The sequence below is a fragment of the Rhinoraja longicauda genome, chromosome 16 (assembly GCF_053455715.1).
Source record: "Rhinoraja longicauda isolate Sanriku21f chromosome 16, sRhiLon1.1, whole genome shotgun sequence".
Classification (NCBI taxonomy): Eukaryota; Metazoa; Chordata; class Chondrichthyes; order Rajiformes; family Arhynchobatidae; genus Rhinoraja; species Rhinoraja longicauda.
The window spans coordinates 44,703,399-44,729,601 of record NC_135968.1 but is presented as its reverse complement, the minus strand read 5'-3'; the positions used below and the strand labels follow the sequence as shown (position 1 = coordinate 44,729,601).

The 26,203-nt window shown below is 40.6% G+C and overlaps 1 protein-coding gene across 3 annotated transcripts in view; it reads right to left on the bottom strand.

Moving 5' to 3' along the window:
* LOC144601507 (exocyst complex component 6-like) overlaps nt 1–26,203 on the bottom strand; it is a 161,371-nt gene that overhangs the window by 110,400 nt on the left and 24,768 nt on the right. For all 3 annotated transcript variants that reach the window (XM_078413722.1, XM_078413723.1, XM_078413724.1), the window contains exons 2-5: nt 18,191–18,362; nt 15,638–15,685; nt 15,454–15,544; nt 850–895 (exon numbers count right to left, since the gene is read on the bottom strand). In XM_078413722.1, the coding sequence (XP_078269848.1) occupies nt 850–895; nt 15,454–15,544; nt 15,638–15,685; nt 18,191–18,362 (357 nt within the window). The remainder of the gene's footprint in view (nt 1–849; nt 896–15,453; nt 15,545–15,637; nt 15,686–18,190; nt 18,363–26,203) is intronic.

Here is a 26,203-nt window from a genome sequence, read left to right as displayed (position 1 = left end):
GTAAGACTTTTGGAAGTTTCAGTCTTGTGAATTTTCATTGCATGCCACGCGGCTTTTTAAGACACCATACTCTCGCTGCAGTCTCATTAAGCCCCTTTCTAATTGCAATGTGACCTTTTTACTACTGTATTCCTCCTGTAATAAAGGCCAACATTCGAACACCCAAGTCTCTTTGAACATCAGCATTTTCCTAGTATGCCAATATTTAAAGATTCCAATATCTTCTCTTCTATTTGGGACACCGAACTGGATGACCTTGAATTTTCCTTATATTTCATCAGTCATTCTCACCCACTCGTTTAGCTTCCCATTATCCCTTGGAGCCTGTTTGCATCAACTTCCCCATTCACAATCCTGGTTGGTTTTGCTATTAGCAGTAAGCTTGGAAATATGTAATTTGGTCTCCAGTCAAATTGTTGATATCAATTATAAATCATTGGAACTCAAGTACCAATCACCATTGATCACAAGCTGCTAATGTGAGAAAGACCTTTTATTCCCACATTTAGTATTAGCATTGATCAAGGGCTATAATGCTGAGATAATAGCATTGGATATTCAGAAAAAGGAGTGGACTTTTAATTCATCACTCATGGCAATTTATGATGGTGTTTATAAAAACCATCACCCAAGGACAACCACTCAACAATCTTTACAATTTGGACACAAAAAGAGTCCCATGACAACTAAACACAAATTTGCACTTGGAAGAAACAAACCGTATTTATAAAAAAATATGCAGCAAGTTATTATTTCAAACAAAATCTTACTCTTCAAATGTGGAATCAGAAAGAAACACGGTAGGGAGGTGGCAATCAATATTATATAGTGCACAGACATATAAACTACCTTTTGGTCTTCATCTGTTCTCTCACTTTGCTGTACATTTCTAGCACTAAAAAGCAGAGAGAGAAAGAATAAGTTAATATTTCTTAATATAATAACCAGTTCAGAACAAAAATGTTCAAACCATACAAAACTTCTACTAACTACATAAAATATTAGAACACATGATCTTAATCTTCCCAATGTATGAGGCAATCTTCCCAATGTACAATGGGGTATGGCCATTGAGGAATCTCCAAATTACAAGAACATATTTCTTTCTCTGCAGAGAATATCAAGCTGCTCGCTAAATCTCAACATTTCAAAAGCAAAAGGCCAGGTGATGAAAAAGTAATAATCTCATACTATCACTCATCAACTTAGCCTTCAAATGCATTGCAAAGACAACAAGAGAGAACCAAGGCAAGGCATTGAAATACAAGAGCAGAACACAAAGCGTGGAGTAACACATCGAGTCAGGAAGCATCCGTGGAGGGAATGGATAGGTGATGTTTCAGGTTGGGGCTGTTGAGTTACTTCAACGCCGTTTTGTTTGCTCAAAATTCCAGCATCTGCAGTTCTTCACGATTCCTTGGAAAACAACCTTGGCCTCAGTGGGAAAAAAACTGATCATTACTATTTGATACTTTTTTGAAAATCAGAGGTACAATTGCAAATTGTGACAGTGGAAGATTTATTTGGATGACACTCCAAGTTGCTACTGCACAGGTTAGATGAATTTTAATGTCCCTTTTTGAAAAATAATTGGTAAATCTGATTTGCAAACATGTTAGTAAAGGCAAGAGCAGTCCATTCGTATGAGATGAATGAATGAACGCTTGTGTCAGGTATTCTGAAACGGGACAAAATAGTCAAATAGAAAATGATTGCTGAAGAATAAATAAAAATGCCCAAGGTACAACCTATACAATGTTGCTTAAAGTTATATTTCTATTCTTTCCATCAAATATTTTGCTTCACAAAATGTTCCTTTACAAAAAGAGGCAAGTACAGATTTTGAAAATTAACAGAAGTCACAGATTCTTGTAGCAAAACACAAATGCACAGATGGCGACCAATTTACCCCCTTAAGGAAGTTGCAAGATTTATTTTGAATGTCCCCCCCCCCCCCCCTCCCTTTTTTTGGGGAGTGGTCAAAATTTCCAAGTAGCTTCTATATTTTCATTGCTGACCTTTGCGCTTCACACCTGTTTCTTAACTGTTATTAGCAGGAACCAGGAAAAGAAAAACAGATGTCGGTATATTTAGAATCATCTCAAAAAAATTACATTGAAAGTGCAACCTTTGCACCTTTTCATTAAGATTTATTGGACGGCAGCTTAAAAATAAAATGGAAGTCTATGAATATTAAAAGGGAAAGATAATGGCAACTATTAAAATTCTAGTTGCAATCCATTCTAATGTCCATGCAGGTGTTGAATTAGGAAAGGGCATGCCACAAACAGCCATAAATTAGACGCCTGCAACTGTGGAAGCATTATCAAATTGCTCATGATGGCGTGGCATTTTTTTCTTTCTACATGTATTTGCTTGTTCTGCAAATTGGACGATAAATAAAAGACCAGAGATATGATGATGAATTAATTGTTAAGCCAGAGTTAAACACATGGAATAATCAGCATTGTGTCATTTAAACAGCAATCAAGTTTGAACCTATACGCATACTGTCAAACACAAGTCCTAACAGATTCAGTACATCAAATTTGATGGTTCACACTTTCATTGGACTACCCATGGAGCAATCTTGAGAGACGTTTTCACACTTACTCTGGCAGGGCCGGAAAGGGGATTTGTGCTGGCGATTGTGAGCAATGGGACTTGGCAAGCAAAGTCTGGTCTATTTCGTCCAGGATCCAGCACTCAAGTTTAAAAACTGGCTCAACATTATAGATGAGAAAAGACGAACTATATAGATTTTTCTGGACCAGAACACAAGGTGGGGATGAGGTGGATTTATGGTCAATTTATTGCAAACAAGTGCCACCACTTCCCATTTCTCACTCCCTCTGCTCCCGTCTCCCATCAGGCAAAAGGTACGGAAATTTTAAAACACATACCTCCAGATTCAGTGACAGTTTCTTCCTAGCTGTTATCAGGAAAATGAACTGCCCTCTCTCCAACCTGAGAGCAGTACTGTCCTCCCATCTGCCACATTGGAGACCTTTCAACTATCTTTAATCTGACTTTTCCTTGCACTAAACGTTATACCCTTTATCCTGCATCTGTACACTGTAGACGGCTTGATGGTAATCATGTAGTCTTTTTGCTGACTGGATAGCTTGCAGCAAAAAGGCTTTTCACTGTACCTCAGTACACAGCCAATAATAAACTAAACTAACCCAGTGCCACCCAAGCTCAGGATTTCCACAGGTGCATATACATAATGTCCTTAATTTGCTGGTTGATCTCCATCAACCTTTTCTTCACAGAGCTCCAAGACTGGATTGCTCATTGAGTTTAGGAGTGCAGCAATTTCCTGGTGGCAATATCGTTTACACGAACAAAGAGGAATAATAAGACTATTTGCAAGAGACCACAGCGAGTAATAAGCAAATTATATATTTTGGTATTAAATGAGTTGAGTTATAGACAATAGACAATAGGTGCAGGAGCAGGCCATTCAGCCCTTCGAGCCAGCACCGCCATTCAATGCGATCATGGCTGATCACTCTCAATCAGTACCCCGTTCCTGCCTTCTCCCCATACCCCCTCACTCCGCTATCCTTAAGAGCTCTATCCAGCTCTCTCTTGAAAGCATCCAACGAACTGGCCTCCACTGCCTTCTGAGGCAGAGAATTCCACACCTTCACCACTCTCTGACTGAAAAAGTTCTTCCTCATCTCCGTTCTAAATGGCCTACCCCTTATTCTTAAACTGTGGCCCCTTGTTCTGGACTCCCCCAACATTGGGAACATGTTTCCTGCCTCTAATGTGTCCAATCCCCTAATTATCTTATATGTTTCAATAAGATCCCCCCTCATCCTTCTAAATTCCAGTGTATACAAGCCCAATCGCTCCAGCCTTTCAACATACGACAGTCCCGCCATTCCAGGAATTAACCTAGTGAACCTACGCTGCACGCCCTCCATAGCAAGAATATCCTTCCTCAAATTTGGAGACCAAAACTGCTCACAGTACTCCAGGTGCGGTCTCACCAGGGCCCGGTACAACTGTAGAAGGACCTCTTTGCTCCTATACTCAACTCCTCTTGTTATGAAGGCCAACATTCCATTGGCTTTCTTCACTGCCTGCTGTACCTGCATGCTTCCTTTCATTGACTGATGCACTAGGACACCCAGATCTCGTTGAACTCCCCCTCCTCCTAACTTGACACCATTCAGATAATAATCTGCCTTTCTATTCTTACTTCCAAAGTGAATAACCTCACACTTATCTACATTAAACTGCATCTGCCATGTATCCGCCCACTCACACAACCTGTCCAGGTCACCCTGCAGCCTTATTGCATCTTCCTCACAATTCACACTACCCCCCAACTTAGTATCATCTGCAAATTTGCTAATGGTACTTTTAATCCCTTCGTCTAAGTCATTAATGTATATCGTAAATAGCTGGGGTCCCAGCACCGAACCTTGCGGTACCCCACTGGTCACTGCCTACCATTCAGAAAGGGACCCATTTATCCCCACTCTTTGCTTTCTGTGTGTCAACCAATTTTCTATCCATGTCAGTACCCTACCCCCAATACCATGTGCCCTAATTTTGCCCACTAATCTCCTATGAAACAAGGAACTGCAGATGTTGGTTTAAAATAAAAGACAAAATGCTTCGAGTAACTCAGCAGGTCAGCCGTCATTTCTAGAGAACATGAATAGGTGATGTTTCAGGTTGGGACTCTTCTCCAGACGATTGTAAGGGGGGGAAGCTGGAAGGAAGGAGGGGCAAGACAGAGCCTGGCAGATAATAGATTGATACGGGAGCGGTGAGATTTTTGATAGGCAGATGGATGGACAAAGGCATTGTTTGAAGATGGGTCTCAAGCCGAAACACCACCTATTCCTTTTCTTCAGAGATGCTGTATGACCCGCTGAGTTTCTCCAGCTTTTTGTGTCTATCTTCAGTTTAACCCAGCATCTGCAATTCCTTCCTACACACTGGATGAAAAGACAGGTATGAGATAAAAAGATTGAAGAGTTGAGAATTGTGAAGCTAGAGGATGGAATGTAGTTTGAAGGGGAGGGGAAATTTAGGTGCATGCCTGGCTGGGACAAAGGGGAGGGGAAAGAAGGTGTGGGATCTGCAGTTACCTAAAATTGGAGAATTCAACATTCAGACCACTGGGTTGTAAGTTACCCAAGCGAAATGCAAGGTGGTGTTCCTCCAGTTTGTGTGTGGCCTCACTCTGGCCATTGGGGAGGCCAGGACAGAAGGGTCAGTATGGGACTGGGAAGAGTTAAAATGGTTACCAACTATTTACGCAAGCATTTCCCACAAGCCTCTAATGGAATTGCCACCAAAGATTCCGCTCGAGTTCTGCAGGAAAATGACACTGCATAAGGGCACATTTGGAGTTATTGCATTGCAACCGTCAAGAGTGTTTAATTGACATATGTTCCAAAAAGGGAACAATGAAATTCCTGCTAGCAGCAGTAATACAGGTCTGCAGTTGTACAGGGCCCTAGTGAGACTGCACCTGGAGTACTGTGTGCAGTTTTGGTCTCCAAATTTGAGGAAGGACATTCTTGCTATTGAGGGTGTGCAGCGCAGGTTCACTAGGTTAATTCCCCGAATGGCGGGACTGTCGTATGTTGAAAGACTGGAGCGACTAGGCTTGTGTACGCTGGAATTTAGAAGGATGAGAGGGGATCTTATTGAAACATAAAAGATTATTAAGGGATTGGACACGTTAGAGGCAGGAAACATGTTCCCAATGTTGGGGGAGTCCAGAACCAGGGGCCACAGTTTAAGATTAAGGGGTAGGCCATTTAGAACGGAGACGAGGAAAAACTTTTTCAGTCAGAGAGTTGTAAATCTGTGGAATTCCCTGCCTCAGAAGGCAGTGGCCAATTCTCTGGATGCTTTCAAGAGAGAGCTAGATAGAGCTCTTAAAGGTAGCGGAGTCAAGGGATATGGGGAGAAGGCAGGAACGGGGTACTGATTGTGAATGATCAGCCATGATCACATTGAATGGTGCTGCTGGCTCGAAGGGCCGGATGGCCTACTCCTGCACCTATTGTCTATTGTAAAACACAGTGCTCATAGAAAACACAATAAACAAAATATGTTCAATGAATTTTCAAAATATAGTGACAAATAAAAGCCCGAAGTCCCGAGGTCAACCAAAACAGTTTGTGGTTTAGTTGCTGTTTTTAGTTTTCAAGAGCCTGATGCTTGATGGGAAGAATTTGCAAGTGTGGATAGTTTACTGTTGAAAATAAATTTTGGGCTGCAGTCTTTAAATTATGATGGACTAAAAAGCCAAACACATCTTTAATTCCCGTAAAATACTGAATATGCATGAATAATATCAGGGTAACCTGTAAAGTAACTGCAATTTCACATAACGATTACACTGTAGTCCAGAATCTTAAATTTAGATGAAATCTACAATTAAATTGGCAATAGTTTACTTGTTTTCACAATGACACAAATTTCCAGGATCAAGGTAAATTTTGATGCAGAAAGTGAAATGGCCCAGTTTGTCTAAATAGAGGAAAGATATTCAAAGATGAAGTTAGAAAGGATACTGAACTTCTATTTTAAAGCTTGTTGGAGGATAAATGCTTACAAATTGATGATGCTTTTATTTATTGTATTCCATCCAACAATCCATTCAATGTATTGATCACGGTGAGAAGAATTTGTTATTAATCACAAATTCACCTTGGAGTCTATGCCCTCTTGCTCACTTTTGCAATATGCATAATTTTCTGCACTTCTCTTCCCATTATCATACAATTTTAATACCAATTATAAAGGGAACATCGACCTCAAGATGTGACAGATGAAAAATATACTCTTTTTCTGACAAAAAGCACAAGGTAAACATGGTGGAGTTTTTAAGTGGAACTTTTGATTCATTTAACTGAACTGGACACAATTTGGCCAGAACAGAATTCAACAATGCAAATTCCTTAGAACTGTACTTCAATATTTAGGATATGGAGTTTTCCATTTGCTGTTCTGACAAAGAGTTATTAAGCAGGAATTCCTACTCTACTTCCGTATAAGATTATTAAGGGGTTGGACATGTTAGAGGCAGGAAACATGTTCCCAATGTTGGGGGAGTCCAGAACCAGGGGCCACAGTTTAAGAATAAGGGGTAGGCCATTTAGAACAGAGATGAGGAAAAACTTTTTTAGTCAGAGAGTTGTGAACCTGTGGAATTCTCTGCCTCAGAGGGCTGTGGAGGCCAATTCTCTGAATACATTCAAGAGAGAGCTAGATAGAGCTCTTAAGGATAGCGGAGTCAGGGGGTATGGGGAGAAAGCAGGAACGGGTTACTGATTGAGAATGATCAGCCATGATCACATTGAATGGCGGTGCTGACTTGAAGGGCCGAATGGCCTACTCCTGCACCTATTGTCTATTGAGTCTGTCTGGACTGAATGTTCCACTTTTATTTCAGATTTCCACCAACTGCTAAATTTTGCACCCATTCCTCTGTCTGACTGTAAATGCCTAATATATATATAAAGAAACTGATGATAAACAGGCAACACCACCACATTGTATTCATTTATCAGAGAACCACAACCAATTTGGTGTAAAGGATACCAAAATTTAGCAACTTTTAATATCAACAATTCCAACCTTCACTTTCCTTTGAACCCTTTTCCCCTTCCAAATTTAGTCCTTGCTGTACTTTCAATACATTCCGAGCACCTTTTCTCTTTGCCAGAGCATTCAAATCTCAAAGGTTTCATCTGTATTCCCCTGCACGTCTTGTTACAATGAACTGGGCTCAGCACAACATACCAAGCTCTATTTCGCATCTTCACTTCCACAGCCACTTTTGACTGGGGTCTTCTTTCTCCCGATCAGGTGGGCCCATTCCAATTTTCAGAAATCTCATTATAAATGTTCGCCGGTGGCACCTGGCCCTTTACAAATCAAATCCTTTAACTCAGTGCGAGTGTGAACTTCACATTTTCCAATCTATTTGCTTTCTCCCATACATCTTCCATCTTAGTATGCCACAACTGTTATTTCAGGTACAAACCAAAACACTCATTAAGCTAGAGGTCGACAATATGGGCAATACCAGTTGAACACCGATTTTCCGGCAAACGATGGTGCGGACAAATCCCCAATAAGCCGGACAAACATTACCAGAGCTCAGTTGAAATTCCCTGTGCAGCCACAGGAGGCATGTTCCTCCATCGTGAAAGAGTTATTTGTTTACATCTCTCCTTGGCCGTGTCTAATTCAATCTCTGCTGGCTCAATGTTTAACTTTTTCATGATTCAACTCTGCCTGTCCCCCACACACCTGCCTACAACCCCATCTCCCACCACTCTGTTCAATGTTCCTCTTACCCTCGGAAACTCTAAACTTCCTGTCAAGTTTTCTCTAATTTACTGAGCACCTTTAAAAGGCTGCTTCCCAAAATCCCTTTTCAACTGTGCTCTCAATCTTCTCTAACTGTTTCGCAAAGACAATACAGTAAACCCGAGTTTTACGACCCTCTTATAACTGATTTCAGATATAGCAGATGGACCTGCTGACCCATCCCCAGCTCCCACCGGCTCCCGACCCCACTCCCGACTCGCAAGGTACACCAGCGAACCCTTCTTCACCTACCATATGTTCCGGTGACTGGGCTGTGTTGCTGCTCATGTTGTAGCCCCTGGGGACAACGCTTTCTTCGGCCCGCCACCAACAGAACGCTCTCAGTCATTCACATTCGGTTTACATTTTTTCTTTATTTTATTTATGTTTCTGGCCCTCCAGGGTGCTTTACAGGCACGGGAGGGGTGCCATTAGTGGACCAGTGTTGTATTGTTGGTTCATTATCACGTGACCTCTGTTGGTCCAGAAAATTGGATAATCCAAAAAGGAACAAAGGGTGCCGGAAAATCTATGTTGAGCTTGTAGGGGTTTACATTGCAAACAAGACAAACAATGCCCATCGTAAGTATAAGAAAATAACTGCAGATGCTGGTACAAATCGATTTATTCACAAAATGCTGGAGTAACTCAGCAGGTCAGGCAGCATCTCGGGAGAGAAGGAATGGGTGACGTTTCGGGTCGAGACCCTTCTTCATGCCCATCGTAAGCTTAAATACACTTCTTCCATACTGCTTTGTCTAAGGACATTTAATTTTCACAATTTCTCCATCACTTGCACATGCATTCTAGTATTAACTTTATGACCTATGCTTCCAAAGCATCTTTCAATTAACGTAATTGAAAATTCAACTTCATCATGGCTACGAACTTTGGTTCCATAGAATACTTCCCGTGTTCTTTCTCACTACTTCACCCATTTGCCATGAGCTCACCTCCATTCCATCATCTTCTTCCAGTTCTGCCATCTCCAGGATTACAAAACCAAACATCATTTTATCTCCTTCCTTAAGAATCTAGAAGCACAGAGCTGGTCATTCCCCACCAACACTGGAACATCATCCAAAGCAAAGGCAGGAGATGTAGAAACTACCTTTTAATTGTCACCCCCTCCCATTGTATGGGGCCCATATCTTTCTTCCCGGTAAAACTGCAATTTAAAAATTATACTATGTTAAATGGAGCCAATTATATTTGTTGCTGTCAATATGGATTCTTATCTAACAGGGAAAAAGATGGCTTATTACTTTGCAAATCATTTTCAGTCTAGAAACAATCTCAAGTTTTGATTACATTTACTTTAATTTACTGTTCTACTCTGCCTTCAACTTCTGTTCTCTACCACCGACACTACAACCATGAACCACAACATGGCCCCAAGGAGCACTTCCTCATCTTTGAATCAATTTCTTTCTGGCTTATCTTTACTTATTCCATTATCATTTTCCTTGCACCAACACCTGTTGCCTGACTCGTCAGGACAGCTATTCCCTTATTTTCTTTATCTGAACCCATTTCCTTCTGTGCAAAATCACTGCTTACATCTTAAACCTTGATCCAAAATATTAAGTCATTGTCTAAAAATACTGCTCGACCTGCACAGTATTTAGTCTTTCCAGTTCAGAGGGTGGGGAAGTGGGAAGAGGAGACAGGAGAAGCGGATTTTCTCCAAAATCGCCTCCGTTTGCTACCCTAGTTCCTTTTTTTAAGAAAGAAACTCTCAAGATCCAAACTAAATCTTTACCATGTTGAACATACTGTATCAATAGCCTTTCTTGCATACCTCAATCAACTAATCAACAGGACCTTTCACAGTCCATTTGGAACATCCCTTCTGCAATAAATTGAGGAGACTAGTCAGGTCAGCCATTTACTTTACTGAGATTTACCAAGTCCTTATTGTATAGATAATCTTCAAGTTTACTAACAGTAATTTCATTGTTAATATAATGGAGCAGTAGAGGAGTTGCTGCATTCTCAAAATGTGGCGTTGCTAATGAGCTACAAAACCAGAGCACCATCTTCCATGCCATATCGACACAATATGGCATTTTGTGGCACAGAGAGTGGTGCAGGTGTGGAATTCTCTGCCTCAGAAGGCAGTGGAGGCCAGTTCGTTGGATGCTTTCAAGAGAGAGCTGGATAGAGCTCTTAAGGATAGCGGAGTGAGGGGGTATGGGGAGAAGGCAGGAACGGGGTACTGATTGAGAGTGATCAGCCATGATCGCATTGAATGGCGGTGCTGGCTCGAAGGGCTGAATGGCCTACTCCTGCACCTATTGTCTATTGTCTATAAAAGACCTTATTGCAGTATTTCAAACCAGATCTGGGAAGTGCACACCCTTTTCCTGGTTGAGAACATAAAGAAGCAAAGCCTCTGCTCAGCAGTACATCAGCCATAGGACATCTGCACTGGACTGATGGATTTTTCACACAGTTCCAAAGGGCATTGCAGGATTTCCCATCTCTGTTTGGGGAATCTACCTGCTGAACTGTCATCAGAATAACCTCACACAAGTACAGCAGGGCCATTCAGGTGATTGGGAAAAGTCAATACTGAAATTGGATCAAATTAAAAGTAAGTAAAGTTAACATAGTTTAATTGTTTAAGGAGGTGTGTTTTTAGTATTTTACTCTTTTTAAAATTAGGTTCTGAATGACATTGAAAATTTGTGAATGTCAAATGGTGAGCATGAACAAGGCATGAACTGGAAAAGACAGCGCGACTCAGAGAATAGTGGAAGAAATGCCCGATTTCTAGTAATATCATTTATTTTGTAGAACATGGTTTTACACCAACTGGCTGCTGTGCTTCCTAAGATTGCTCTTCCAAAAGAGGATGATTTGAGATTTTGGAAAGGCATCATAGAATTGCAAGTAACACATAATGACCATCCATTCATCACAGCTTTCCCTCATCTCCTCAGTGTCCTGCAGTTCTGCTGTTGCTCCCCCTCCTCCCAGACGGAACAAGGACAGAGTTCCCCTGGTCCACACCTTTCACCCCACCAATCTTCACATTCAGCACGTCATTCTCCGATACATCCGCCTCCTTCAACGTGATCCCTCCATCAGTTACATCTTCCTGTCTCCACCCCTGTAGAGACCACTCCCTCCGCAACTCTGTGGTTCACTCATTCCTTCCCACTCAACCTGCTCCCTCCCCACTCTCTACTCGCACTCTCCTGTGACTGGCAGAATTTGTTCTCGCCTTCAGATTCTCTTTTGACTCCTTTCACTTACTTCAAGTTAAAGGTGTAGCCATGAGCACTTGCACGGGCCCCAGCTATACACGTCTTTTTGTTGGTTACGTCGAACAGTCCTTGTTTCAAACATACACTGGCACGAACCCCAACTCTTTCCCATTTTACTGCTCCCTCCCTACGTACTTTCCCTTGCAACTGCAGGAAATGGAACACGTGTCCTCTCTCACTTCCATCCAGGGGCCCCAGCAAACTCATCCAGGTGAGAAAAAGGTTCACATGCATCTCCTCGAACCTCCTCTCCTGTATTCAATGCTCCTAATGTGGCAAAACAGGTGGGAAAAGTGGTGAAGGCATATGGTATGCTTGCTTTCTTTGGTCGGGGCATTGGATATAGGAGTCAGGATGTCATGATGCAGCTCAATAAGTCTTTGGTTAAGCTGCATTTGGAGTACTGCATGCAATTCTGCTTGTCCCTTTACAGGAACAATGTTAAAACTTTGGAGAGGGTGCAGAGGAGGAGAGGAGGTTTACTAGAATACTACCAGCAAAGGTGGGGAAGTAGTAGTGGGGGGGGGGGGGGGGGGGGGTAATAGCTACAAGCAGAAGTTGTTTATCTGGAAAGCTGGAGGTTGAGAGGAGACCTGATGGAAGTATATAAAATTCCAAAAGGATGGACTCCACTTGAACCCGGCTGGCGAACCACATAACCAGGGCTGCAGATAGGGCTTTAAACTAAATAGCAGGGTTGGAGGGGAGATGGGATCAACAAATTAGAAATGTATGGGTTGAAGTTAAAGGAAAAGCGAGTGCACCAGAGGTTACTGAAGACTCCAGAAATCATAGGGCAGGAAGTATAAGGAGGAATAAGATTTTAAGGTAAAATCGGGACCAATGTGAGTAGAGGGGTGGTGAATTATATTTGAATGCACATAGTACATGGAACAAAGTGGATGAGCTTGTAGTGTAGTTAAAAATTGGTGGGTACGACGTTGTGGACATTACGGAGAGAGGATGTGAGGTGGGAACTGAATATCCAAGGTTACATGTCCTTTCAAAAAGACAGATGGGGGTGGGGTAGCTCTTCTGGTAAGAAATGAAATCCAGTCCTTAGCAAGGGGTGACATGGGATCAGAAGATGTAGAATCCTTGTGGGTAGAGCTCAGAAAATGCAAGGGTAAAAAGTCACTAATGGAAATTACAGTGCATTCAGAAAGTATTCAGACCCCTTCACTTTTTCCACATTTTCCTACATTACAGCCTTATTTTAAAATGGATTAAATTCATTTTTTTAAATCATCAATCTACACACAATACCCCATAATAAAAAAGTGAAAACAGGTGTTTTTAAATTTTTGCAAAGTAATTAAAAAGAAATAACTGAAATATCACATTTACATAAGTATTCAGACCCTTTGCTATGACACTCAAAATTGAGCTTATGTTCATCTGTTTCCATTAATTATCCTTGAGATGTTTCTACAACTTGATTGGAGTCCACCAGTGGTAAATTAAATTGATTGGACATGATTTGGAAAGGCACACACCTGTCTATATAAGGTCCCACAGTTGACAGTGCATGTCACAGCAAAAACCATGAAGACGAAGGAATTGTCCATAGACCTGTGATATGAAGATAGGTGGATGGGCAGGTAGTGTAGAGAAAGCAGGGATTCTGCAGAAGGATTTGGACAGGTTGGGAGAATGGGGCGAGAAGTGGCAGATGGAATATACAGTAGCAAAGTGTGGAGTCATGCTTTTTGGTAGTAGGAATAAAGGTGTAGACTATTTCCTAAATGGGGAGAGAGTTCAGAAATCAGAGGTGCAAAGGGACTTGGGAGTGCCATTTCAAGATTCCCAAAAAGTAGACTGGCAAGTTGAATCGGTTTTAATTAAGTCGAGTGCTATGCTAACATTTATTTCAAGAGGTTCTATAATACAAAAACTGGGATGTAATGCTGAGGCTTTACAAGGCACTGGTCAGACTGCATCTGGAGTATTGCAAGTAGTTTTGGGCCCCAAATCTGAGGAAGGATGTGCTGGCATTGGAGAGGGTCCAGAGGAGGTTTACGAGAATGATCCCAGGAATGATTGGGTTAACATATGATGAGTGTTTTAAGGCACTGGACCTGTACTTGCTGGAGTTTAGAATGATGAGGGGCGACTTAATTGAAACTTTCCGAATAGTGAAAGGCCTGGAGAGACTGAATGTGGAGAGGATATTTCCACTAGTGGAAGAGTAGATCCAGAGGCCAAAGCCACAGAATAAAAGGGCAGTATCTTTAGAAAGGAGATGAGAAAGAATTTCTTTAGTCAGAGGATGGTGAATCAGTGGAATTCATTGCCACAGACGGCTGTGGAGGCCAAGTCAATGGCGGAGGTTGACAGATTCTTGATTAGTACAGGTGTCAGGGGTTATGGGAGAAGGCAGGAGAATGGGGTTGAGAGGAAAAGATAGATCAGCCATGATTGAATGGCAGAGTAGACCTGATGGGCCAAATGGCCTAATTCTGCTCCAAATGAACCACATTCCATCTGCTTCAAGAACCAAATCATATCACCCAAGGTTTAAGGATCATTTTTCTAACAATGTCTCAGGTTTAAGAATGATTTTCTAACCCTATGCATCTCCCAGATTCCTTTTAATTGAATACCCTCAGAGATGTGATACAACTGAATCTGCAGAAACCACAAAGGGAAAAAATAGCTGGATGAAGTATACACTGAAGCATTTAATAATACTTTTTATGATGCATAATTAGTATATTTAGTAATGCTGAAATAATTTACAAATCTGGTACACAATTCACAATATACACACTTAAATGCAATTGTTTTAAATTGGCTTCCTTCACCTCTGCTGCAAGTCAAATTTCTAAATGAAAATAGCTATTGCTTAATAGGATGTAACCAAACTTCAATTTGAACAGGTGAGAATACAGACTTGTAATTTATAACTATTTTTATTTTAAAATTTTTGCAGGGTTAATTCATCAATTCCAAACTTGGGATCAGGGAAATAATAGCAGTCAGTGCCATAGAGCAGGTTCTCAAGGAGGATTCTGTGTAGCTAAGCATATCTATGACAACTCAAGTCAAATTGTCCAAATCGTTGCTACGAAACTCATTTAGAAAATCTGTAGTTCTGTAAAATCGAATATCAGTCTTTCAAGTACAGCTTCTTGTTGTGAAGGGCTGGATTGGTTAATTGAGTACCATGTTTGGCTATTTTCCAAAAAGCTCCACATACACCGATCAGCCAAAACATTATGACCACTGACAGGCAAAGAGAATAACATTGATTATCTTGTTACAATGGCACCCGTCAAGGGGTGGGATATATTAGACAACAAGTGAACAGTCAGTTCTTGAAGTTGACGTGTTGGATGCAGGAGAAATGGGCAGAAGTAGACCTGAACGACTTTGACAAGGGCCAAATTGTTATGGCTAGACGACTGGGTCAGAGCATCTCTGAAACAGCAAGGCTTGTGGGGTGCTCCCGGTCAGCAGTGGTGAGTACTTACCGACAGTGGTCCGAGGAGGGACAAACCACAAACCGGCAACAGGGTATTGGGCGTCCAAGGCTCATCGATGCACGAAGGCAACGAAGGCTATCCCGTCTGGTCCGAACCGACAGAAAGTCGACTGTGGCACAAGTCACAGAAAATGTTAATGGTGGTCACGGGAGGAATGTGTCACAATACACAGTGCATCGCACCCTGCTACGTATGGGGCTGCACATGCAGCATATTAGGCAGGTGGTCATAATGTTTTGACTCATCAGGTCATAATGTTTTGGCTGATCGGTGCATGTCAAGCCTATGTATTCCTCTTTTATTAAAGTTTACTGCATTTTGCAATTAGCCTTACTCACCAGGAAGACAAAGTTGAAGCTTCTCGACTGTAATGGCAATGTTCCTCTGATGTACTCTACATCGAATTACCTCTTCACTTTGGTTAATCACCTTAAAAATAACAAATACCATATTCCACATTACGGGTTCATTTTAAAAACTAGTGAAAAATACTCACAGGAAAATATGAATATTCATGCTTACATCTTTTCCTGCATCCTGAAGCTGTCGATTAGTATCAGTGACCTGAACCTAAAAAAAAGTAGCATCTAGAAATTAAACACTGAATGAGATCCAACGTTTCATATCAGTTTCAAAATTATGTGCATTAGAAAATCAAGAGACTTAATTTGAATACAAAATCCATAATTAACTTTCTCACAGCAGAAATTACAAAAGTATCCAGTAAACTGCAAAATAACTTCATGCCAATGGAGGTTTTTCCCCCACCCCAACTCATTAAATCATTATCACATACAAGGTCATCTTTCATTATTAAGCAAATTCTTCTTCAACACTCTCAAATATTCTGATTCATTGTATGGGGTTCAATACGCTATCCGAATTTCATTCTTCATTTAATGGCATCAGTGGTCTAAAAAATTCTTATTTTTAGACAGTGGTTCAGATGCAAACTTGTTCTTGCACTGAAGTGTTAATCTTAACATTCGTTGAAGCTGTGTGTACATTTCAACGTGTACATTCAAGATATTAAACAAAATTGTTTTATTAGTTTAAATTTAGCTCAAATATATTTACTAGGTCCACCTAAATAAATCACATGGACTAAGCAGACAACCAATGCCTACACTTCCTTTCCAATTTGAGCAGATTTGGAATGCCACCAAAAACTCAAACTTTTACAAGGGAGAGCTTCAAATTCAAATGTTGAAGAATAAAGGAGGCTGCAGAAAGTGGTGGATATTGCCTGGTCTATTGGGGTTAACCATTAACCATCATTCACAGTAAGTACTATCTCAAGAAGGTAGCTCATATCAAAGACCAACACCACCCCGGCCACTCTCTCATCTCGCTGCTTACACCGAGGCGTGGCATGAGCCTGAGATCTGTTATCTCTATGCTCTAGAACGGCTTCCTCTCCTCAACTATCAGCTTCTTGAACCACCCTACACAACCCTAACCACAATCCTTCCTCAGCATTTAACTACTACGAACGTTGCACTACAGTGGTTGCTCTACTTTAGAGTTTGGACTTTCGTGCCCAGTTTACCTAGAGAAACTGATAATTTATTGTGTACCTATTTGTTGATTTGTGTCTAATATTATACCTGTAAAGCTTCAACAGGAAAGAATTTCATTGCTGCAATTTCTATCTGGCACATTTAACAATAAACACTCTAGACTCATTTATCCCAACATCAGCATCCCCTTGCTTTACGGTGTCTTTAACATGATAAAACATAACGTAGCGTTACATAGTAGTGTTCTCAAGCAAGGCCAATGCACAAACATGATTTTGAGCAGTAAGCAAACAGTTGGTAGAAGTTGGTATGTAAAGAAGACGCAAGATGGCGCGGGGATTGTTTTGCTAGGTTAAAGATATTAAGATTGGGCCATCAATTGACCATGCGGTGTTAAATGTAAATGTAAATGAGGATGATTTAAAGGTTCAAATCAAAATGCAAGATATTTGAAAGATTGCAGGGGTAGACAAATTCAAGGACATGGGTGGATTTTAAACTATGGGAAAGTAAAATTGAGTAAATCGATGCAGGTTGGGGCAAAGATAGTAGTGTTTTTGATGAGCAAATTCCAATGAAAGGCACCAGCCTGATTCTGGACTGAGGATTTTGTCAGTAAATGAGCCGAGGCAGATGGGAAGTTTGGCAATGATCCAGACGCAATGACAGATGATAAAGATGGCACACGTTGTTTGAACTTCAATTTCAAGGTTGTGAACAGTCAGTTTTAAAATATTGCCAGGGAGGAGAATGATTAAGGAACAATTTGTAAAGGTTCCAATCGCTTCTCTTAATATTCAGCAATGGTTTTCAGAGAAGTAGTCTGGCAATTTAGAGATAGTGGAAAGATAGAGAGCAATGCTAGTATGTGGAGTCAGATAACTGCAGGATACATATGGAGATTGAAACTGTGTGACACTGGGAGTCAGTGCAACTACAAATACAAATGGAGAGGCAGTGAAGGAAATATGTAGAAACAAAGAACTGCAGATGCTGGTTAATACACAAAAGAACACAAAGTGCTGGAGCAACCTGCCATGCTTTGTCCTTCCTCAATCAGTCTGAAGAAGGGTCTCGACCTGAAACATCACCTATCCATGTTCTCCAGAGATGTTGCTTGACCTACTGAATTACTCCAGCACTGCGTCTCATTTCAATGAAGGAAATAGTGTGGTCAACAACATCATAGATTGCAGACTGAAAAGGACAATAGTTTGCTTTGAAGGATGGCAACAGTAACTGATTGCAGAGGGTGAAGTCTGATGGAAGGAATTCAAACGTAACATTTCAGGAAAGATAGCCATGGATATTAGGTACTTTGCAGATGGAATTGAGAGGGAGCAGTAGCAAGCAAGATAGAAGGATCACACATTGAACTTTGGAAGAGAGTTTATGATGGCAAGTGTTAAAGGTGCAATTGTAGCAGTCACAGTCATATCTATAATGCAATATATAGTGTTAAATAAAAGATATGCAGCATTGTTTTCAGCAAGCAAAATGTATTTGAATCTCAATTGTTCTTTCTCACTCAATTTAAAAAAAAATTAAAGCATACCTTTAGTTTTCCTGCATTTGACCTCACTTTAAGCAGTTCTGTTATAGCATCAACAAAACCCTGATGGTGAAAGTTGCACATTTTTTCAATTTCCCGGTCATGATTCCGAATGCGGGCTTCAAGTTTTTCCATAAACCGTTTATGTGCATTGGGCTGGTCATCATATACAGATCTATCAAGACAAAAATGTACGCCAATCACAAACAATTTTCTGTAGTACGGAACTGCAGATGCTGCTATAATACCGAAGATAGACACAAAGTGCTGGAATAACACAGCGTCTCAGGCAGCATCTCTGTAGAAAAGGGATGGGTGACGTTTCGGGTCAGGATGCTTCTTCACACTGAACAAATTGGGGGGTTTTTGGCCAACAATGATAAATAAGTTTGAGTAAAGTTACCGGTACTTATCTCAAGAACCACCAGAAAATTAGGCAGGTTATGTTCATGGCTCCATCTAGTGAAAAATGTCAATGATAGCAGTGGCATAGCCAGGAAATTGGCTGCTGCTCATTCAGTTACATTGCATGAGTCTTTTCCATCATTATTACAATATCGATTCTTTACGTATATACATTGACCCTTTACAAACATTAACCTAAAAATACAAATATTCAAAAATCATCATTTTTGGGCAGTGCTTTAGTGCTGATTAAATCTCCTTTTGTTTGATTCTTTCAGGTGGATGCTCCACTCATGCTGCCAAGGAAAGCACTATAACACCTACACAAGTTTCCCCAAATCAAAGACGCGTACACCAACTGATAAGGCACTGGATGTGGATGTGTAAGTAAAAGCCCCCACCTACAAAATATAACAACATACTGTAACATATTTATTACAACACAGAACACTAATTCAACTCAGGGAGCCTATGCCAACTCCAAGGTACACAATCCCATCAAAACTATAGGAAAAAAACTGCAGATGCTGGTTTAAATCGAAGGTAGATACAAAATGCTGGAGTAATTCAGCCGGTCAGGCAGCATCTCGGGAGAGAAAGAATGGGTGACGTTTCGGGTCGAGACCCTACTTCAGTCTGAAGAAGGGACTCGACCCGATACGTCACCCTTTCCTTCTCTCCCGAGATGCTGCCTGACCTGCTGAGTTACTCCAGCATTTTGTGTCTACCTCCCATCAAAACTATTCTCGCCCACATTATTCCCCTGTAGTCCTGCAACTAATTAGTTTATAATTTCCAAGTAACCTCTATACATTAAAGTCAAGGTTATTAAAATTTAAAGCATTTCAGGTGACCCAAAATGAAATTCTAAAAAGATTTGCAAAACAAAATGCAACTTAAATTTGATCATGTTTCTCCCTTACAGATGTTAAATCGACACTAAAACGAATAGGTTCTTTGATCCTCCATGAGCAGATTCCATAGATTAATATAGAGGTGATCTTGTTACAGCTGTTTGGATAAGGGAAATTTACCCTTAAAGAATTCACAAATCACCACCATTAAATGAGAAAAATAAGAATTCTCAGAATTTGTACACCAAAACATTTTTTTTCTTCTACTCACATTTCTTGATTCATGCAGATTGTACGGCCTCACATTACTGTGATTGCACCTTTTTCTATGAACATAATCACCCAGCATAACGCGGCAAGTTCATGACATCTATATTCAGATGCATTACCTATTCCAGGTTTCCTAGCACTTTCATGGGTAAATGCTCATGGCTTGCCATTGAACTGCTGGTAAAACCCATCAAAATCTCAACCTTAATATTCTTCTTGCAAACCAACAAATTGAATTAAGTTGTAGATTAGTACTATAATAAAATAGCTTGATTCTGTTGCATTAGTTATTATCAGAATGAAACAAAACAACTTGACACAGAGCAAAAGGACACAGTGTTGGAGTAACTCAGCAGGTCAGGCAGCATCTCTGGTGAACATGTATAGGTGACGCGAGACACAAAATGCTGGTGTAACTCAGCGGGACAGGCAGCATCTCTGGAGAGAAGGAATTCCTTCTCTCCAGAGATGCTGCCTGTCCCGCTGAGTTACTCCCGCATTTTGTGTCTCTCTTCGGTTTAACCCAGCATCTGCAGTTCCATCATACACATGCATAGGTGATGTTTCGGATTGAGACTCTCCTTCAGAACATGGACCAGTTGCTTGTGTGCACATTTTAAAATGCACAAATTTGACAAGCTCAAAACACGTCAAAAATATCAAAGAATAGCGTTGTTATGAATCCAAGAAAAATGGAGGAACGTTATTAATGGATAACGACCTGAAAGTAAACTTGAAATAGTGTTGAAATCAGTGAAGCCAAAAAAGGTTTGGGCTAACAAGAGACAAATAGTATCAATTTGTTAAGTGCATTATTTTTGATTAACTGAAGATTTTTTGACAATGATGATGGAATGTAAATTTTGAAGTTCTGCCTGAATAGGTTGAACGACCTTTGCAAGAATTGAAATGCAATGTTTAACAAACAGTTAAGAATCAATACTTATAATAGAACTAACCCTGCCCCAACCCCGACCTAAACCAGATAACACAATGTAAATAGTGATATACGTTCACTGAACACGGGCAGCAAAGTTTTGTGCATCATTCTTCTCCCGGCCTCCATCTCTCTACTTCTATTTCCCTCATCCCCACTGCTGCCCTCTCTGTTCATTCCATCTGCACATTATTCTTTCTTCACAACTATCTTACAGACCTGCCAACAATCTCATGCAGCAACTGTTCTCATCCATGATTTGTTAGCGCCCTCTGTCTGTTCTGAATGTCATGCAGGCCACTTAAAATCAATTCCATTTTTTTCCTCACCAAAATCACTGGTTTCTTCTGCCCATTTGTGAGCCCAACCATTTGTATTTTCTCAACTCTTACATTTTCCTACACGTTCCTTGACTGCATTTTTTTTTCCATTTATACACCCGGATAGCCAACACTGTCACTCACATTCCGCGCCCAAGAGAGATTATTCATTTTTGACTCCAGCTTGTGTCTTTCTCTGGTCATAACTGCTTCCTCGTTTGTTCTGCCAAGTGACAGAGACTGAGACTATGAGAAAGGCAATGGTAATGACATTATGGAACAGGATAAAGGAAGAGCTACAGGTGTAGAATGCAAGGCCAGGTAAAGACAAGAAAAGTAGAAAGTCATACAGAAAAGGAACAATGCATGCTGGAGCAAAGGTGACTAATAGGGCTCACCATTCTTTGATGGAACAAGAAGGTTGCAATGTGCCAACAGAGAGTGGAGAAGGTTGTCAATCGGAACACAAGGAGATAATGTTGCAGAACCACAGACTAACAGTAATGGTACACTCAACACCTTTTAATAACAATTAGAAGCACGTCTTAATTAACTTCTTCAAATCTGAGATTAAAAGCATGAACATTTTCTAATTAAATTTTATATTTAATACTACTGTACATCAATGGCAGGAAAAAAATAACATTTTTTGGTCAGAGATACAGAGCAAAGAAGTGCACATACAATTTTAAAATACCAATCCCTACTATCAGTCTGAAGTACATGTATTTCCAGGTTCCCACAGGGTTCCATTCCTGTGAAATGGTTTGCAGCTGCAAATCAGAAATATGACTGTGAAAAATTGCTTATACATGTTAAACGATGCCTGCAGATTGCAGATTCACAGCAACTGGCAAATCCATCCTGCCCATATCCCCAAACTCTCTTTTGTATGCCCAAGCTGTTCATAAGTCAAGATCCGTAACTTTAAAAAGTGCATGCTTCATAATTCCATGCCACTAGAGGGCTCCCTTAGCATTCAAGTATGGCGACTAAACACATTTCAAATTTAGGAGGGACCGTTTATATAGGGACTGTTATTCCAAAGTTAGTAATTGGGCCAAAAGTAATTTTCTCAAATAAGCTATGCACATTTTAGGAAGCTCTAGTCTCAAGAGAAGACTGAGAATTGCTACACCATTTGGAATTATGAAAAGACCATCAACTTGTGCTTCTATGAAACATGGCGCCGATGCTTCTTGGAATTTCTGCTGGTGAGGAAGTGGCAAGCAGTTGTGGGAGAACTGCAGTCACTGCAGGACCAGCAGAAACCGCATTCATGTGATGTAGCCAGAGAGTTATCCTGCCAAAATACCTGGTTGATTTCAATGAAAAAGGAACTTCATTATTTTATAGAGTCAATATCCTAACCTGTTCTTTGCAACTACAAGCTTACTAGTGTTATGTCAGGGCAAGAGATTTGCCTTGGGTTAGTTAAATACTAGAAGCAACCCTGTGTTTTTATAGTGGTCCCTTTTGCTTTCAATCTATTTGTAAATTTACAAACAACAGGGCTAATGCTTGCGATGGAGATTATGCCGACAACATATCAGACAAACAAACTCATAAAAGATCACACATTAATAACGTGACTAGAAACTCAAAATATTTCTGGTGGTGTCACTGTGGTCAGTTGATTGACCAAAAACTGAAAACAAATTACTGGGGTTGGGGAGTTGGGAGTGGAGCTTGGAAGCAGAGAAGAAAATTTGCATTTTTCTCATAAACATCTAATCTAACTCGTAAAGTGTTTAATATTTCACAATTCATGCAAAGGCAATGGAATAATGTAGTAGAGTGCAAGGAAGTCAGTCCTGGAAACTCTCTGCATGGTTGCACTTCCTGAGTTGCATGTGCATCCATCCAGATGAGTGAAATTATTCCAATAGACTATAACCCGAACCTTGTAGGTGAAGGTTTACATGGGTTACATACTCACTTGCTGACTTGCTCTTGTAACAACATTCTTTGCAATTAAGCTGGTCAATGAATTTTAATGTGAAAACTTGATATTGACTGTGCCATGAAGACAGTTGGAAATGTTCTATCCATCATCTGTCCACAAGATCATTTAAATCATGGACATTTCTCCCATCCCCAATGTGCCCCATACATGTATTCCCAGATCTCTGAAAACTAATCTACTGTCACCCCTACACACTCAAACCCCCAAAGATGCCTATCTACACCGGTTATACCCCAAAGCCCAGTTTTTCCACATACTAAACCCAGACCATGCCAATTCTCCACAATCACGTTCTTAAAAGTATTTTCATTTACACTTTTAACTTGACAGTGATAATCAGTCTGAAGAAGAGTCTCGACCCAAAACATCACCCATTCATTCTCTCCAGAGATGCTGCCTGCCCCGCTTAGTTACTCCAGCATTTTGTGTCTACCTTCGATTTAAACCAGCATCTAGAGTTCTTTCCTTCACAGTGATAATCATTCTAGCTCAATCATGAGGAGTCCTCTTGATCATACCAGACCAGGTTGAAGCTAGGTTGAACACTTCTCTATTTGTTGCAATGGAGATCATGGTGAGCAACTAAGTATTTGTTAAATAAATGTAAATAATCCGGCAGTACAGAGGTGTAGCCGCTGCCTTACAATGCCAGAGACCCAGGTTCGATCCTGACCACAATGCTGTCTGTACGGAGTTTGTACGTTCTCCGTGACCACGTAGGTTTTCTCCGGGTGCTCCAGTTTCCTCTCGCACTCCAAAGAAGCCAATTAGGTTAATTGGCTTCAGTAAAAATTCTAGTTGTCCCGAGTGTGTAGGATAGTGTTAGTGTACAGGGTGATCGCTGGTCAGCATGGACTCAGCCGGACAAAGGGTTTTCATATGTTTATTTTTAAATAATTAGCTTTGTTAATCTATTTAGTCTGGAAGGTTTCAAATGTCATCTAAGTTGGAGGCCAGTTAATCAGTTTATCCTTCTCCAGTTGTTTTACAGGGAAAGCTTTTAATGTATAGTGCCCAAAAACTACTTTAATCCCACACCAAATGATTTTAGAATAGCAAGGAGGTCTAGGTTTAAGTTTATCATTGTCATATGTACTGATGTACCATAAAAAGCTTTTTTTGCATTAGTTAGTCCTATACATAAATACAATCAATTCAAACTTAAGTACAATTGGGAGAGCAAAGGGGAACATGCAGAGTGTGTAGAGTATAGTTCTCAGCATTGTAGCTCATCCATTCCATTGACAAAGTCCAATGTATGCAATGGGGTAGAGGTGAATTAGACAGTACCTTAGCTTATGGAAGGACCATTTAGAAGCCTAGCAACAGAGAAGAAGCTGTTCAAGTCTGGTGGTGTAAGCTTTCAAGATTCTATACCTTTTGCCTGATGGGATCAGAGATTAAAAAACAGCATGAAGTGTAGTTGGAATCAATGGTGGAGAGTCTGGTCTGTGTGATGGGCTAGAACTCTAGAACTCTAGGCTACATCTAGAACTCTCCGCAATTTCTTGCAGTCTTGGGTAGAGATGTTGCCAAACCAAGCTGTGATGCAATGCAACAGTATGCTTTCTATGGTGTATCTGTAGAGCAGCCTAAATGCAACACGCACAACCAAGTGGGGAAAAAATGACGAGGGAAAGTATGATTCTACTCTTAAACCAGTGGTTGCTCGCCATAATCGATGAACAATTTCACATTAGTTCAACATCTCAGTACAGCAGCAATTTGGTAGGTGCAAACCATTGGTGGTTCTGCTAATTGACTCCTGTTGATAGAAACCAAAGTTATCCACATACGGTGGATAACCTTGCCATCCTGTACTGCTTCCAACGTGTTCAATGTGGGGAAGATGCATTAAGATGAGGAAAAAAAGCAGTCAAATGTAATTGGGAGAATCTTGGTAGTCCAACAGTGAGGAGATCAGGCCTCTTCCCTTCTCAGCTGCGGATCATGGCAGCCATCTTTTATATCTGTCAGTGCAAAACTCGGGGTTGTGAAGGAGTTGTTTACAATGTCTATCCAATGGAATTGCACTGAGCATGTGAGTTTGTCATGTTGCTGCTTGACTAGTCTGTGGGACTTGAATTTGGCAGAAATATCCAGATGTTTAAGTCTGTTGATGTTTATGTCTGTTGATTCTTAAGTTTATATTTAATAATTGGTATAATTTTAGATGGTGGTTACTTACTCTATTGCTTAGGGTCACCCTAAGTAAGGAGACAGATTTCCTTTCTCAAAGACAAACTAATGAACCAGGGGGTATTGTTCATTTTAAGTTGGAGGAACGATGTTTCAAAAATGGATACTGTTAATTTTTTTTAAAACTTGTATTATGTTTATCAATTTATCTCTTAACCTGTACCATAGGAAAGGTAGCGGCTCATACCCCAACCAATAATTTTGTATATTTCGGGAAGTATCGGCAAATCGAGGAACATACCTACATTTCATCCTGACAACTACCTGCAGATGCATCAGACCTCTATAATGTTTATAGGCGAGACCACTCTTCATGTTATACATTTGTATATGTGATAAATAACATTTTCCAGACCAACCAGCTCAAAACTGGACACGAGTCAACAAAATGTAAGAGTCAAGAGTGTTTCATTGTCAAATGTCCACAAAAAAAAAAGACATTTTTACTTGTAGCAGCATAACAGATACGCAAATTCTGTAAACACCATTACAAAGTTGTTCAGTATATAAAAAACAAAAATAATAATAGTGCAAAGACAAAACCAATGTCCCCAAATCGATGTAGTTCAGAGCATAGTTGGAGGTTGCAGTGTTTGATAGCCTGATGGCTGTTGGGATGAAGCTACTCCTGGACAATTGCAATTTTCAGGTTCCTCTTCCTTCCTCACAATGGCTGGAGCAAAATCAGAGTGTGGCTCGGGTAGATTGGGTCTCTGATGATGCTGACTGCCTTTTGTGAGGCAGCAACTCCTGTAGATCCCTTTCATGGGGGGGGGGGGGGGGGGGGTGTCAATGCCTATGATGGAACTGGCACTATTCACCACGTTTTACTACCTTCTTCGTTCCTGGGCGTCTGACATTGGCTTCTGTGACTAAGATTGTAATACAATCGGTGTGGCCTGAGAAGGCGCATTAGCGTTATCCTTATCAGAGCATTTGTAGAGCGTATTGATCTCATCTGGGAGTGATGTTTCGCTGTTGCTCGTTTTGCCTTGTAGGAAGTAATGGCGTGGAAACCCTGCCACAGCGGCCAAATGTTCATCTGCTCCTGGAGTTTAGAGTGCA